We start from the raw sequence: 14,950 nt of genomic DNA, 5'->3' as shown, positions 1-14,950 counted from the left end.
AACACATCTTCCAAACGATCCTTTCAAAACAGCAAGGGAGAACTCTGTCTTGGGAAACCCCAGCCTTGTGATGAGGTGTTTAACACTGAGATTGAATCTGCAACCTTGTTTTAGGCTTGCCATTCCCAAGAGAATGCAATGCACAGATTCTGATAGTCCCTGGAACCCTCACAACTTACAAATGAAAAATTTGTTTGACTTCAAAATAGCGTCTGTACTTCTTTTGACTATTTCACACTCCAGTCAAGCTAATTCCCATGATTTACACTTATTCTAGCTTTTAGACAAGCTCCATCACTGAGATTTGCCTTACCTAAAATTTATCCTTAGGACCTGCCTGCAACAATCAGTCCCAACAGCAGATTTGACTGATTTATATCACAACCTATCTCCTACACTCATGGAACTTATTTCCATAGCTGGCACCTTTGGCATCTCTTCTACCTCTTTCATGAGACTATATTTCTGATATGTCCCTCCCTGCCTGTTGACTTCAACAATACTTAATAGCAAGGTGTGGTTCCAAACAGGTGTTCTACAGTGGAATAGCCAGTTCAAAATAGTCCCCACCTACTCTGTCCCGGCCATTCAGCCGCCGCCTTACCTTGCAATCCATCACGCACTGAGTTAGATCAGCGTAATTATTTGTAGAGTTGTAGATTTACAGTTATTTGGGTTGAAACAAACAATGTGATAGCGCTTACAGTGCAATCCTTAAACATCTGTAGCAGTTCAGCTGAGCACATGATAAACTGGACCAAAGAAATAAGCAGCGACCTCTTAAACTGGCTTTACCAATGGTGACACTGTAACAAGGAAGTACTTCTGCAGCTGGATGTAAACACTCCGATTTACATAATGCAAATTTGACCCTTCCTCTAAACACTTCTGACTATCTATAATGGTAGGTTCCACAAAACCTTCAATGCTGAAGTTATATAGTGTAACTTCAGAATTGCTCTTAATGTTCTCAGTCTTTAAGAAGCTAGACAAAATGACAAATACATCTGGTCATCAGTGCATGTCTGGAGGAGGTAACTCCTAAAAATGGCTTCCTGAAGCATGACTTATCATTATGTATGCATCTTGGGGTATATTATAAAATTACTGATTTAATAAATATCAAATCTTTTTTTTTTTAAAACCAGAAGTCCTTAACTTAAATGAGCACAAAACAGTGAAACTCTCAGAAGAAAACTCATAAGGTATTTACACTAATGCAACTTTAATTTAGGGAGAGAACTACAGCATGTCCTTTTAAGAAATACGGTATAAATGTTGACTCAAAACCGCACAATTTTTAAAATTCTAGGTCTCATATTCTTGAGACCATTGTAACCCAGTTGCAGCTCCAGTAGAGTCGGGAATTTCTCAATCAGTAATATTCATAGCACCTCATCCAAGAGACTTTAATGAAAATAATGTATATTTGCATGCTGTGGAACTAAAAAAATAAATAAACCTCTGTCCTTGCCAGAAGTCACAATGCATGGATCCCACAGGGTTTGAAGTCCAGTGAACAATTTCTGGACCAAAGATCAAAGCATAGACTGGCTGCAGTTCAGGTGACACAGAATTTGGCCTTGGTTCTCCTCTGGGCCCTGTGGGATGGCCCAAAAATGGCATTACTATTCTGTGTCAGCTAGCCAATATTCTTTTTTACTTCAGAGTATCTGAAATAATATGAAAGCTATGTAGATACCATCACAGTGGATTTTTATAACATAGAACTTGGAATGTGTGTTGCATGCCCTGGACTGTAGCATGAGAAGGTATCTGAGGACAGAAATTTTTCTGGAACAGTATTAGGAAACTGTTGGCGAAGGAATCTAAGTCTGCTGAAATCCCATCCACACAGTCTTTTGGAAATGACTATCTCTAAACCCATGCTTTCATTCTGTCCTGGAAAAAGTAAGGCAGAAAAAATAATAATTAAGCAGCGTGGACAGTTAGGAACAGAAAAACTCAAGCTGTCTCTCCAGTCCTCTTTTATTTTGCAGTATAGATGTAACCTTCAAGTCTGGGGCTGCGTGAAATTAAAACAAAGGTCTAAGACAGAAACTTCCATATTGTGTTAAAGAGGGAAACACTGCATAAAGTTCACTGTTTATTGATTTTTGGAAAATCTTCCCCATGACTTCACATCAATAAAAAGAAAACACCATATAGAGTTATAAGCTATTAGTAATGAATTAAAACTGTACCTACATGTAGTATCAGCAAGAAAATCTGGTTACAGACACAACAAGGTGCTTGCATTTACCAAACTTGTACCCACTGTTGCAATCCACTGTTTTAGGGTCAATAAAGATTTCCAGAATTGGTTTCATTGAAGATACTGAATTTCTAAGGCATTAGATCAGATGAACATACGCAGTCTCCAGCCAAATAACAATATAAAAATATGGAAGGGTTTGTGGATTTCTTTCTAGCAGAGAGAAATTTATGATGCCAGCTTTATACTTGATACTACATTACAAAATTAAGTGATGTCAGTGTAAAAGATAATTACAGTCCTACTTGATTAGCAAAACATGTTTAAAAATTATAAGATTACACATAGCTTTATCAGCAAGGAAGAAAAGAAATAAAAATCTAATCTAATTTTTTTGAGATTTCGTATTACAGGTATAAATTTAGTGTATACTACAGAAACGGATCAGTAGTGATCTAGTAATGGTATAACTGCACTGCTACATAAAAAGACTGAATTCTAAACTCTCTTCTCTCTTCGAGGACAGGTTACAGTTACTTCAGAGGCCGTCTGCTTGGACAAAGGGAATGGAAATCATACACCACGGATAAGGCATAAAGCTGTATCTTGCTGTCCTGAGTAATAATGCTAACACCTAAACCTTGTATGGAGAACAAAAGTGATAAAAACTTGACCTGAAGACTGTTGCATGGTTTAAAGTAGGAGAAAAAAATCTGAATAATCATTACATCTTTGAATGGTGAAGACATCCTCTTTAGTAAAACTGTATATGCTAGATTTCAAGCCGCTTTCCACTATTTTATGCTTACACTCTAATCTGGATTCACTGAGTTCACATGGTATCATATTTACCATTTTCTGTTCTAGGAAACACACAGGACATAAATCATGACTAAAGCTACAGAAGCACTCCTCAGCAAAATAGGACAGTCAAGAGGAACATACATTGCAAAATGTGAAACAGGACATATTAATGAAAACAAAATGAAAGCACACTTTAGTCTCAATATTGACCAGTATTTTGGTCCAGCAAAAACGGTACTGACTCATCACCCATAACTTACAAAGCATTACACTGGAATTCCCAGCCTCTTTGTATGCCACATAATGGAGAGTGCCTAGATATCCCAAATATCTTGGTCTCATGTCTAATTACCAGCTGACAATAAGAAGTAGCTTCTGACAACATGGGGACACAAATCAGGCATTTACTAACACATAATTATTCCAATACAGTTTGTCAAATTAACAATTAATAATGCGTGACCTGTAAGGATCCTTTCATAACATTTTTAACTTCCAAAAAGAAAAATCATTCGGTGAATAAGTGTCCCAGAATTCCAAAGAAAATAGTGAGAATCAAACTGAAGCCATCCATGATAACATTTGGCAATTCAAAAAAATCCCATTCCCACACCTACTTTTCTGCCAGCCCTTCCAATAGCACTGCATTTAGTATTAGTAAGAAAAGCTGGTCACAGACAAAGTAGATTTCAGGCAGATAAATAAATGGAAAAAAAAAAAACCCACATGAGGAAACTAATACCTAGGAAAAAATGTAAATGTTTATTCTGTAGATCTGAAGATTTGTTAAGTATGCTTTATGCCTAAAGCTGGAATACCAACTCAAGGTACAAAATAAGGGGAATCAAAGGCTACATATACACCAGTGCAACCCAATATAAAAGTGGCTATAGAGTTAGACAGTGGTGCAGAGTGTCCAACATCCATACTGTCTGTGTTTCAGGGTATTTATTTTGGACAAGCTCCTGTCTGGTCTCAGGGAACAAAAGCCTACTGGCAGCTGGGGAACATGTCCTGGCATAGTTTCATCCAAAAGGAATCTAGTTCATATGCTTAAACACCACTTTGAAATGTGAATCAAAGAACATTAAAGGATGTTTAAAGGAGATTTGTGCCAGAAGTGAATTCTTGATCAGGATTAAAAACATTATTACCAGACACATGCTACTACTAAGAAGGCACTTTTGTTTAAGCATTGGTCTCTTGCAAGGGAACTTAAAGGTTTTTATTTTCAAGTTAACAAAATAAATCTAGTAAGAAAGGCTCAATGATTAGAAGTTTGTGCATATAAAATTCCCGATTTTAGAAAGACATATAATTAACATACATTAGAAAACTGGAGATACCTGATTAGCAGGAAGACAGCTGCTGGAACAACGAATAGGAGGCAAGTTATCTTGTCTTTCCTGAAGTGTGTCTGTTCTCAGGTACTGTGGTTTCTTATCATCTTCATTCATTTCTGTCACCCAGGTCTGAAAATAAATACATAAAATATTTGTACCTTAAAGCAGTAAAGCAGATATACTTCACAGTCTACAATCACCCTAACAACTGTCCTTATAAGGCACTGCTCTTAATGGGGAAAAGCAATTAAGACAAAAAGCAATTGTGTTTTTTTCAATAAAAAGTAATCTACAAAAATATCTGTAGAGTTAAAATGGATATTAAAGATTAAGTGGCATTAATTCAATGAAATAATATTAAAAAAACAACTCAAAACATAATCCTTTGATCATTTCCTCATTTAGTCAAATAACTACATTCCACTCAGGCACGAGAAGAGGAAGATTGATACATCAAAGCGATTATATTACTGACCATTATAAATTAGAGTTATACTGTACCATCAGTTCACTATTAATTGATTCCCATTCTTCAGCTGTGAAATCAGAAGCTGTGGCTGCAGGTTTATCTTTTCTTAGAGCTCTGCTCCTTGGATCTAAATGCTCAATACGCTTTTCACAAAACAAGGTAAGTTCAGGATAACATCCCTCTTCACCAGACCTTTAAATTGCAAAGATATAAAAATTACAAAAAAAGAACTAAACTGCGCTGTGTCCTCTATACCTCTCTGCATGTGTAGTCTGTCTGTAGTCACCACAGTGACTGCAGAGGACTATTTTCCTGTTACAAATGAATTCTACTATCACTTAATAACATTGACCAGAAAATTCCAGTGAGTCAACCTTCAACCATTTTCCAATGGACACGCATAGACAGTTCAAAATTATCATCACACTGCTCATAAAAAACGCTCTTATGATTTTCAGCAAAAGTAAAACAGGTATGGATGGCTTCATGACAGAACCAAAAATCCAGTGGCAGCATTTCAGAAAAACTGGCATAGAGTTACTCAAATCTTTTGCATGGTTAAAACAGGACTTGGATTTCTAGTGTTATCATTTGGACACTTTTAACATAACAAAGGATACCCTAACCCTAACTTTGTATTTTAAATTAGAAAGTCACAAAGAGATTCAAGACAAATAAGAGTATTTAGATATGGGTTCCTTCCGACTTTTACAGAACAGGACTATAGTTAGTAATGAAGTTAAGAAAATATAATGCTTACCTTAATACCCTGAGAATCTTTTCCAGGTGTTTAACATCTGTGCATTTTTCAATGAACTTGTAGTCCAGATGACCAATAGGTATTTGATATGTTTTAGTGGTTCCTTGGTCCAGCAAAAACGGTACTGACTCATCACCCATAACTAAACATTAAAAGGAAAAAATGTAGTGATTCTGTAGGCACTCAGTTATATTTTGAAGCAATGCTAATTTAAGGAGTAACCTTGCTCACACTCTAAAGTACTACTCTGTTATGCAAGCGGACCTATTGCCACAAAAGAAAAATTTCAAATTTGAAGACCTGATCACACAAACTGTTCTTGACAGAGGTTTACTGACAGAAGTACGGTTACATTTTGGAAAAATATACATATTATATGTATAATGAATATGTACAGCTCTACTGCTTCTGCAAGGCAGAACAAGTCAGAAAGACTGCTTAAAGAAAAATTGTCAATTTTTGCCTACCACATTCTCCATTTTTCTTTAAATACAATATGATATTACAAGTGTAGTGTAGTGAGGATGAAGGAGAAGATAGTGCAGGACCCTCTACTTCTTTCAGAGGGAAGACGTTAACTCAGTGTACCTAACAGAATGATAACCTTTGCCTTCTCTGTAGCCAAAATAAATCCAACTGTTTGCCTTCCCTCACTAACTGCATTTTCTCGGCCTGTGATTATATTACTCTACTAATCTGAATCTTTTCCAGTGAGCCTGTAATGGATGAAGTGAGGTGTTCAAATGGGACACTTCCTTCCTGCCTCCCTGTACCTTTGATTAGTTTATCTGCATCTTTTTCTATTTTGATTCCAAGCTCTATGGAGCAGAAATTCTTCCTCTCTTGCCCCGTGTTATATAGTGCTTAAAGTGATCAGTTATTTTTAACAAGTATGATAAGGGCAGTTATCTAGTATGTGGTAACAACTACGTACCGATATAAACCCAATTAAAATAATTGTGTTCTAATGTCTAGCATAATTACACATATTAATTTGTAGTTGCACAAAAATGTTTACAATACAGTATCACTTAAACAATAACAGGTTATAATTAGGCACTGCATAAAGACAGAATTCTGTCCCAAGAATTTACGGTTTCAGTACAGGAAAAGAAATTACATGCGTGGAGGGACAGATGAACATAGGAAATACTTAGGAGTAAAAAGCAAGAGGCACTCATCACAAAGGCACAACATTTTATCCCGTTTCAGTATTTCCATAAACGTTACGAACAGGGAGTTACCTCGAGTGCCCAGAGCAGCTCTCAGGCAAGGCGGTACCAAGGAGCCCTCGGAGCGCCCCGAAGCCCCAGCGCCCTGTCGTGCTTCGCAGCCGCTGACAATACAAGGTTCGCTCCCAGGAGTCAGGAATTTACCTTCGAATCCCAGGCCGAAGGCTCCCTCCCCTCACACCGCGGCCGCAGCCGGGGCAGCGCGGCCAGCCCTTGCCTAGCAACCGTTGCTACGTACAACATGGCGGCCAGCGGCGCGCAGAAGGCGCCCGGGCGAGCGGCAGACAAGCGGGGGCGACGCTGCGGACACGGGGCTGCCTTCCCCAGTGGCCCCCTTCCGAGGCTCCCACAGAGCCGCGCCGAGCTCCAGCAGTGGCACTGGCGCCGTGTGGCGAGCGGTCTCCAACACCCACCTGCCCGGTGCGGCGCCGTCTCCAGGAGACGCACGGAGCCCGGCCCGGCGCTCAGCCCGCCTCGGGCCCCGCCCCCGCGCATGCGCAGCGCGGCTGTGGCGTAGGTCGCCCCGTTCCTCCGCCGGCCTGAAGAGAGCGGGCTGGGGCACAGACAGAGCCCAGCAGGACACTTGGTGATAAGGGCATTTTGGTATTACTGAACACACATTCCAAACAGACAGATGCGAAAACTTTTGGCTCACCAATACAAACCAAGGCCTTTGATCTTGTTGTTACAGACCCCTGAGAAGCCATCTGAAAAGCAAAACAAGGTGCTCATCCAGTTTTGGGATGCTCCCCGAAGTATCGTTACAGCACAGACCCACTTCTTTCCTTGAGCACAACTACGTCAAGAAGCACTTCGGGAATTTCTGTTTGCACATTGCTTCTTCACGTTTATCTTGCCCCCCTCCCCTCTTCTCTTCCGAGAGATGATTTTTTTTGACGCTTCCTCCACAGCTGAGCGCCTGAATTGGGTGCTCTCAAGTCCTTTGAGATTCGCTCTTCTGAAGTCCAGGCCTGTGTTTCACACGCAGCCTTGTGTAGCCTTCTATCCGTTTTCCGTAGAATTTATTCAAACCACAGTCACGCAGTTCACAGAGAACATTTAACAAAGTTAAAACGCAAATAAAGTTCAGATGAGAGTAATGAAAACAAGGTTAACTCGAACACAATACCACTGAACTTAAAATATTACTGCACACTCTGACAACAATTTAAACGACAGCTTTAGAAGTCTATTGCTGGAAGACAGTATAGACAAAATTTAGCATCACAGTAAACTTTAATATTTCAATATCTTAAAACACAAATAAGAGCATGCATTTGTACACCAATGGATTTACAGAGCAAAGTCATCAGAAAGACTAAACTGCAGCATGAAATCATTTTATCTCAGCAGAAGTCATCGGGCATCAAAAACCACCACTGGAATAGTGCAGCTAAAGGAAAAAATGTATTGTGGTTGAAAAAAGATCAGGGACAAGAAAGAGAGAGGGGAAGAAAAAAAAAAAACAAACCCAAAAGAAAGACTGCCTAAATCTAAAGTCACAACTAACTATATAAAAGCATTTGAAAACTAATCTTTAATTAACCCCACAACACCTTCCTTTTTTCAAAAGGCTGGCTAATATCAACCGTTCACAGAGCATCACCCACCAGACTATCAAAGCTTATTCTATTTTGCACAGAAAATGGAAAAAGAGAAAGTGTCAGGAAAGAAAACAAGATCCACAAGTTTGCTCTACTGTATCGATTTGGGGCCTTGAAGGATCCTTACATAATTACTCAAATTTTTCATTCAGTTTCCCATATATAGCTTGTCTCCATCCACAGAGTCCCAAATGCATTCAAGTGCACACATAAAAGGATACATCTTTTTGTCCTTTTCTTGTACATTATTCTGTAGCCACATTCTCTGCATCTGATAGGATCTCTTGCCTTTATTTCATTTTCTGTATGACATTCTGATGTGATGGAGGAAGAGAAAGGGAGTGGGCAAACAAAACCAGCATTGTTAATGCATACATAACTTTCAAAAGTCCTAATAGTCAAATTCCTATCTGTGGCAAACAAAGCACAACAAAAATAATTGTAGTGAATTTGTATCAAGAGCTGAATGACATCAAGATACTGTGAAAAAAAAAAAAAAAGCAAACATAACTTATACTAAGATCAAAGAGGATCCTGCTAAAAACCACTAAATTATTACTGCATGGAATACATTCCACTCTTGAAACAACTACATTGTCTACTAATGAAAACTTCAGCTCAGTCCCCCAAAGCCCCATGTTTATTTTCTTAAAAGACAAAATATTTCAGGGAATCCTGAAGTGACTACCAAAAAATACCAATTTTTAAGTTGTTGACTTATCCATAGGTAAGACAGAATTTGAGTGATACACTTCAATAAAAGCTTAATAAACACCCAACATTTTCAAAAAACTCCAAGATGCACTAAATAGAAGGTCTACTATGCACGACAAACAGACACTTCAAGAAAGCATCCTCTGGAGATGGAGGACATCCACATAGCAAGACAAGCTCTAGTGAATGACTTCCACATCACTGTCCCTCTATACCACATATATGGTACCATCAGCATGTAAAGCTTTAAACAACATCAGGATTCACACTGCAACTATTTGTATTTATGTACTCTTCAGTATAAAGATTATGAATTCTTCCTTATTAAGACACCAATTCTCCAGTAACAAGTAAAGAAATCCACTGATGTCTTTTCTTTACCTCCACAAATGTAAATCATTGGCTGCTGCTTCGGAGGCTGAATATCCTTCTGTGAATCCATGTTCTAAACAAAAACCACACAACATGCACATCAGGTTTGGGTTTTTTTAAATTATTTTTTCAATGCATACACAATAATTTCAATATCTCAATCTAAAGCTAACAAAAGATTGAAAACTTCCTTACAAGTAAATACAAATAAACAAATTCCATCTGTATTTGATACACAGGACATTGGGTAATTCAGGTTGGAAGAGACTTCAAAAAGTCATTTAATTCAACCTTTCAAAAGCAGAGTAATGTCAGGTTTCTCAAAGCTTTAACAATCTGGTATTGAAAACTTCCAAAGACGGAGACGGCACATTTTCTATTAAGCAGGATTTTAAACATTAAAGGTCAATGAGTAATATTTTCTTTCCTCTCTCCCTCCTGCCAGCAGTAAGAATTTCCTTGCTGGAAACATAAAAATAAATTATTTCTTATGTATCTTACTCATGTAACAACAGTGCTGTCATAAACAAGATAAGCCTTGTTATATTTTTTCCCCTTCTAACACAACACTAGATAACCTAAATCTACCTTTTCATTGATCTAAGGGATTAGAAATCCTGGCAACAGACTGTAGGTAGAAGAGTAACAGGGATTTAAAAAAAAAACCCACAACAACAACGAAACAACCCCGAGGGGCCAGAGAGAAGAAATTCCACTCCCAAAATCCTAACATAGGTATATATGATTACCAAAACAATGAAGAGTTTGATAACTCAGTGGTACTCTTCAAACACCTCTTAATGCCCTATAATGGTTTTGATTGTTCAAACTTATTTGAAGACAAGTATTCCTTTACAGTATAAGACTATATAGTTACAGTTACTCAACAAACATTCTATCAAGCTTTAAGTAATTCTATTCTAATGTGTAAATAGGGTTGCAACCATAAATTTTAAGGTTGTTACTGTAATCACCAGATAGTAAACACTTTTTTTCCCACCCAATGCAAGTCCAGACTAGAAAGTGAATATCTCCTTGTAGTTTTTTTTGAGGCTGCTGTTTTCTGTGTCACTGTTCTGCCTGACAGTGAATAGCCTTCACGATGCTTCTTTATGAGCACGACTCTGGATGCTTTTGCTTAATATCATGGTATGGAATATTTCCCTGATCTTCACAGTAGTTTCAGTGCAAATTCAGTTGAGAAAACTAGTCTGTTGAAAACAGAAGGACAGGCTTGACAGAAACAGTTCATCCTTCGTTTACGGGAATCTGATCAGCACTTGAGAAACCACCTTGTTAAAAGCCACATTATGCCACTCCATTTGAGAGAGCTGGAGATAATTCATCAAATTGTATAGCTTTCAAGTAAGGCTTTGCTCTACCATAACCATAGGGGCATCTTGACCCACATGTGTTATAGTCTTTTTTGTGTCAGTACATCATAGCAAGATATAAGCAGGCATCCATTAGCACTTGAAAACAGCATCATCTTCTAGAACACGGAGCTGAACTGAGGACCACTGTCACAGCTAAATAGCTTGAGCTGGTGCTGCTCGTGCAGCGAAACGATGCTGCTGCTAAAGACAGCAGTGACCCACAGCGATGTACTTTGCAGGGGGGTGCCATGGTTCAGCTGGCCTTCACGCACGCTGCAGCTGGAAGCGCTGCCAACCTGACAGAGCTGACAGGCACACGGATGCACCCATCTGCACTGGGGTGCAACCGGAACCCACCACGAGGTCGCGGAGCACCGGCCACGCTACCGGTGCGGAGGGAACGCCACACGTACTTGTAAGAGAGGCAAACCGGCTCCTTCGCCTCCCTCTCAGAGCCCGCGGAGGAGGACGGGCCGCCTTCCCTTCCTCACAGCCCACCGGCCCATCAGCCAGACACCCCAGCCCGCCCCAATTCTGCACCAGGGCCTTCCCCATCGCCCCGCGGGGCTTTTACACAGGCGGGAAGCCCACGAGGCCCAGACCTCTCACTACTCGCCACCGCCATCCCTCGTGCCGCAGAGGGAACCACCGGCTCCGAAGAGAGAAGCTCGAAAACCCAAGGGAGCCCGAGCCCGCACTCACCTACGTAGACAGCTCCGCAGGCCTCGCCGTCCCCTCGGCGCCGGCTGATGACGACACATCGGGCGCCGGCGGAGGCGGGGCCTGTGCCTCCGACGCCAGGCCCGTGGGCAGCCCAGCGGCGCCGCGCGCTGCTGTGAGCCGTGTGCCGTTAAGCGGCCGTTAAGCTGCACGAGCCAGCGGCACTTACCGTGCAGGCAGCACGTGCCTGGGGGCCCCGCTCCGCGGGCCAGGGAGGTGCGGGAGCCCCGGAGCGCCGGCCCGGCCCGGCCGGCTGTTCCTCGGCAGCGAGCCGCCGTCAGCTCCGGCCTCCTCCCCGCCGAATAATTAGATTGGGAAAGTAGCAGATACTTCGCTGTCGGTGTTAATCCCTTTGGAAAGAAAGCGCGGAATGTTTGGCGGCGCTTTTTAATATCCAAGCTTTCATGTGAACAGCAGCGTCTGTTTCCTAAGAGGAAAGCAGGCGGCTGCGTGTTCAGGTGAAACAAGAACCGATATACTCAGTGTTTTCGTTTGGCTCCACCCGACCTACTGCGCGTACTCGGGAAAAGCGCCCTGTGGCGGGTCTGATCCCATAGCTGCGGAGTTTTAAACCGCCGAGGTGTTCTGCCTGAACGTCCTTTCTGTTTTCAGAAGCATTTTACCTAGGATCCGTGGATAAAAGCCCCATTCTCGATATTTTAGTCTTGTGCGCGGTATCGTACGTACCCACATTAAACCCAACTTAGGAGCTGCGACGCTACATCTTTTAAATGTAGGGTCGCACTACGAGGGAAGTTCAGATGTCGGCGATTCCCGAAACGGTTCATAACGAGATTTGAAACGGCTCCGGTTGCCCTCTCGGTCACTGGCTCAACCTCGCTGGCGCTACGAATACGAACCTTCGATAGGCGTTTTGTAGAATTAGCTATCTTTGCTTTATTCCTGGAAAAATGTCTAGCAGCTACGGTGTTTTGTGAACACGCCGATTTAAATTACTTCATCATTCAAAAGGTTCCCTAGTTTCAGGAAAGGTCTGTCTTTTTGTTCCTGAATACTGAAGAAAAATTTTCGTAAGCACCCAGATGCACTGGTGTGGATGAGGTTTTATGAGCTATAATTTGTTGATATTGCTCTCGTAGGAGCAAATCACCTTCGTACATGACCTGTAGCTTTATGGAAAAATAAACTCGAGGAGTAATAAGTAGTTGCGGGTTTTCTGATTTTGTACTTCAGTTAAACGTAATGAAAATACAATAATGATTTCAGATCTGCTTCTCCATAGTGCTGTGTATGAATAAACCTAAATAGAACTTCTGGAGCGCCAGAATAAAGCACGTGCAAGAAAAACGGTATGAGAAAGACAGAGCTTATTCATCTCGACTCTGATTTCCCTGTGCCGTTACGACCTGCGTCCTCTCCTTCCCCGCGGTCTTCGTAGGTGCGGGTGTCTACCAAGAGTTTGAAGCAGAGGGGGAGAAAAAGCCTTAACCCTGGTAAATGCGCCCTAAGTAATCGCCGTCTCATAAATAAACAAATAAAAAAACCCTGGTATTTCTCCAGACTCGTTTCGTATTTTGAAATGCTTTTGCCAAACCAATAATTTTCAAATTACTTACTAATAATACCACCGTGAAAAATTCAGTTAGTTCTGTGGAAATAAGATCTCCACTATTGAGGAAAAAAAAAAAATACTGCGTTTGCTTGATTATTGGCATCCTTTAACTGTTCCCTTGGAAAAATAGGATGCTTTACCGGATCGTAAAGCTTCGGTTAATTCAACCGTTTCTGATAATGCCCGCCTCCTTCGAGAGGAGCCCGCTAACAGCACAACCCCTTCCTGATGGGAAGATGTACACTTGTCCTAAAGGTGCTCCTTGGATTTAAAGTAACAGAAAGGGCTGGGGCTTTGTGGGGGACCTCCACTGTCCCGAACAGTGAAAAAGCTCTTGGGGAATTGGTAGGAGATGGTGAGGAAGGGCTTGTGGGGCGAGGTGGGGAGGTGCAGAGGTACTTTTTAGGCGGGAGGGAAATGCGGTCGTAGCCGAGCGCCGCAGAAGTGTGTTGCAGACTGTCTTACCTCATTTTGCTTGTTCAGAAGTAATATTCTCAGGGTTTTTAGTTGGGGTTTTGTTTGTTTGGCTTTGGTTATGCTTGTTTGGGTGTGGGTTTTGTGTTGTGGTTTGTTTTTTTTTTTTTTATGTTTTGGTTTGATTTTTTTTGTTTGTGTTTTGCTTTTTGGTGCGATGTTTCTCTGTATTGCATTAAATGCCGCAATTAAAACTAGTTACATTTCTTCGGTATTTTTGATCGAAGTCACTTAAGTCCAGCCGGGTTTGAGTGACAGAGACAGAACTTGCAGCCGCTGTGTCCTGCTTTAAGGAGCTAACAGAAAAGGTAATTTGTTTTATAAATAAATACAACTATTTGAAAAATAGTTTCTTCTGATTCACGTGGAGTAGATGATACTACAGAAAGCACTTTCAGAAAACTTGTGTTACATTTCTGAAAGTTTCTAATTATTTCTCCTTCCAAAAAAGAAGGGGGAGATATTCCAAGACCCTTGCCTTTTTTTTTTTATCCGTGACAGTTACCTTGTAGTCACATAAACCGATATTCTTTATCTAAAAACGTCAGTTTCCCCTGCCTCTGGATAGGTAACTCTTAAATCCGTGTTTCCCAAGCCCCTCTCAGCCTGCCAGGCGCCCCTGCCCCCTGCCCACCCCCGGGTCGGTTTTGCCAGGCTGGAGCAGTGCAGGTTGCCCAAGGAGAAGGCTGCAAACTCGCCAAACCTCACGTGCGAGAATTACGTTACTTAATTTCGGCGTTTCTTTGGAAAGCCTGTGCTTTGCTTCTTGGGATGTAGATGTTGATTTTGGAGTCGCAGGCAACGGTTTTACATATCTCGTTCGGATCTGACGTTCTGGTGAAGGGAGGAAAGTGGAAGCGTAAACAGGCAAGAACCAGAATTAGAGGTAAATGGGGGTGAATGTTATATTAGTGAGGTGAAGGAAGGTAACGCCCAGTGAAAGGAGAACACAACGACGATTCACTTGGCCTTTCGTGTGTGGCAGGCGCCTTCTCGCCCCACGGGGCAGCGGCTGCAGTGCCCGCCGGCCGCCCGCCTGCTCGGAGCCGGCGGGTAGGGAGGGGAGCGTGTGTGTGGCCCCGCGTTGGCCGAACCGAGCTCCGCAGAAACAAGCACCCAAGTTTTCGGGTTTGTTTTTTAGCACACAGGTTAACTAAAACACAGCGAAAACCAGGCGATATCGCGGGGCATCTCCCACCCGACTGACAGCTGATTTGAAGGAGATGGCACTTGACGAACGCTCTGCTAGTGTTCGGGGCCATCGGGTACAAATGTACTAATTAATCCGAATTAA

At 41.5% G+C, this 14,950-nt stretch overlaps 2 protein-coding genes across 2 annotated transcripts in view; both read right to left on the bottom strand.

Annotated features, from left to right (window-relative positions):
- The window catches only part of SPAG1 (sperm associated antigen 1), a 51,194-nt gene extending 43,649 nt beyond the window's left edge, over positions 1–7,545 (bottom strand). The window contains exons 1-4 of the mRNA XM_086608768.1: positions 7,479–7,545; positions 5,592–5,733; positions 4,864–5,023; positions 4,366–4,491 (exon numbers count right to left, since the gene is read on the bottom strand). Of these exons, the coding sequence (XP_086464894.1) occupies positions 4,366–4,491; positions 4,864–5,023; positions 5,592–5,733; positions 7,479–7,530 (480 nt within the window). The 5' untranslated portion in view covers positions 7,531–7,545. The remainder of the gene's footprint in view (positions 1–4,365; positions 4,492–4,863; positions 5,024–5,591; positions 5,734–7,478) is intronic.
- Positions 7,546–7,573: 28 nt separating this feature from the next.
- Positions 7,574–11,637, bottom strand: POLR2K (RNA polymerase II, I and III subunit K). The gene is made up of 4 exons (XM_086608769.1): positions 11,592–11,637; positions 9,523–9,586; positions 8,649–8,741; positions 7,574–8,202 (listed from the first exon to the last, which is right to left on the bottom strand). The coding sequence occupies exons 2-4, from the start codon at positions 9,581–9,583 to the stop codon at positions 8,180–8,182; spliced, it is 177 nt and encodes a 58-aa protein (XP_086464895.1). The 5' UTR covers positions 9,584–9,586; positions 11,592–11,637; the 3' UTR covers positions 7,574–8,179.
- Positions 11,638–14,950: the final 3,313 nt, after the last annotated feature.

This window comes from Tauraco erythrolophus, chromosome 3 (assembly GCF_009769465.1).
Source record: "Tauraco erythrolophus isolate bTauEry1 chromosome 3, bTauEry1.pri, whole genome shotgun sequence".
NCBI lineage: Eukaryota > Metazoa > Chordata > Aves > Musophagiformes > Musophagidae > Tauraco > Tauraco erythrolophus.
This window is presented reverse-complemented; position numbering and strand designations above follow the sequence as displayed.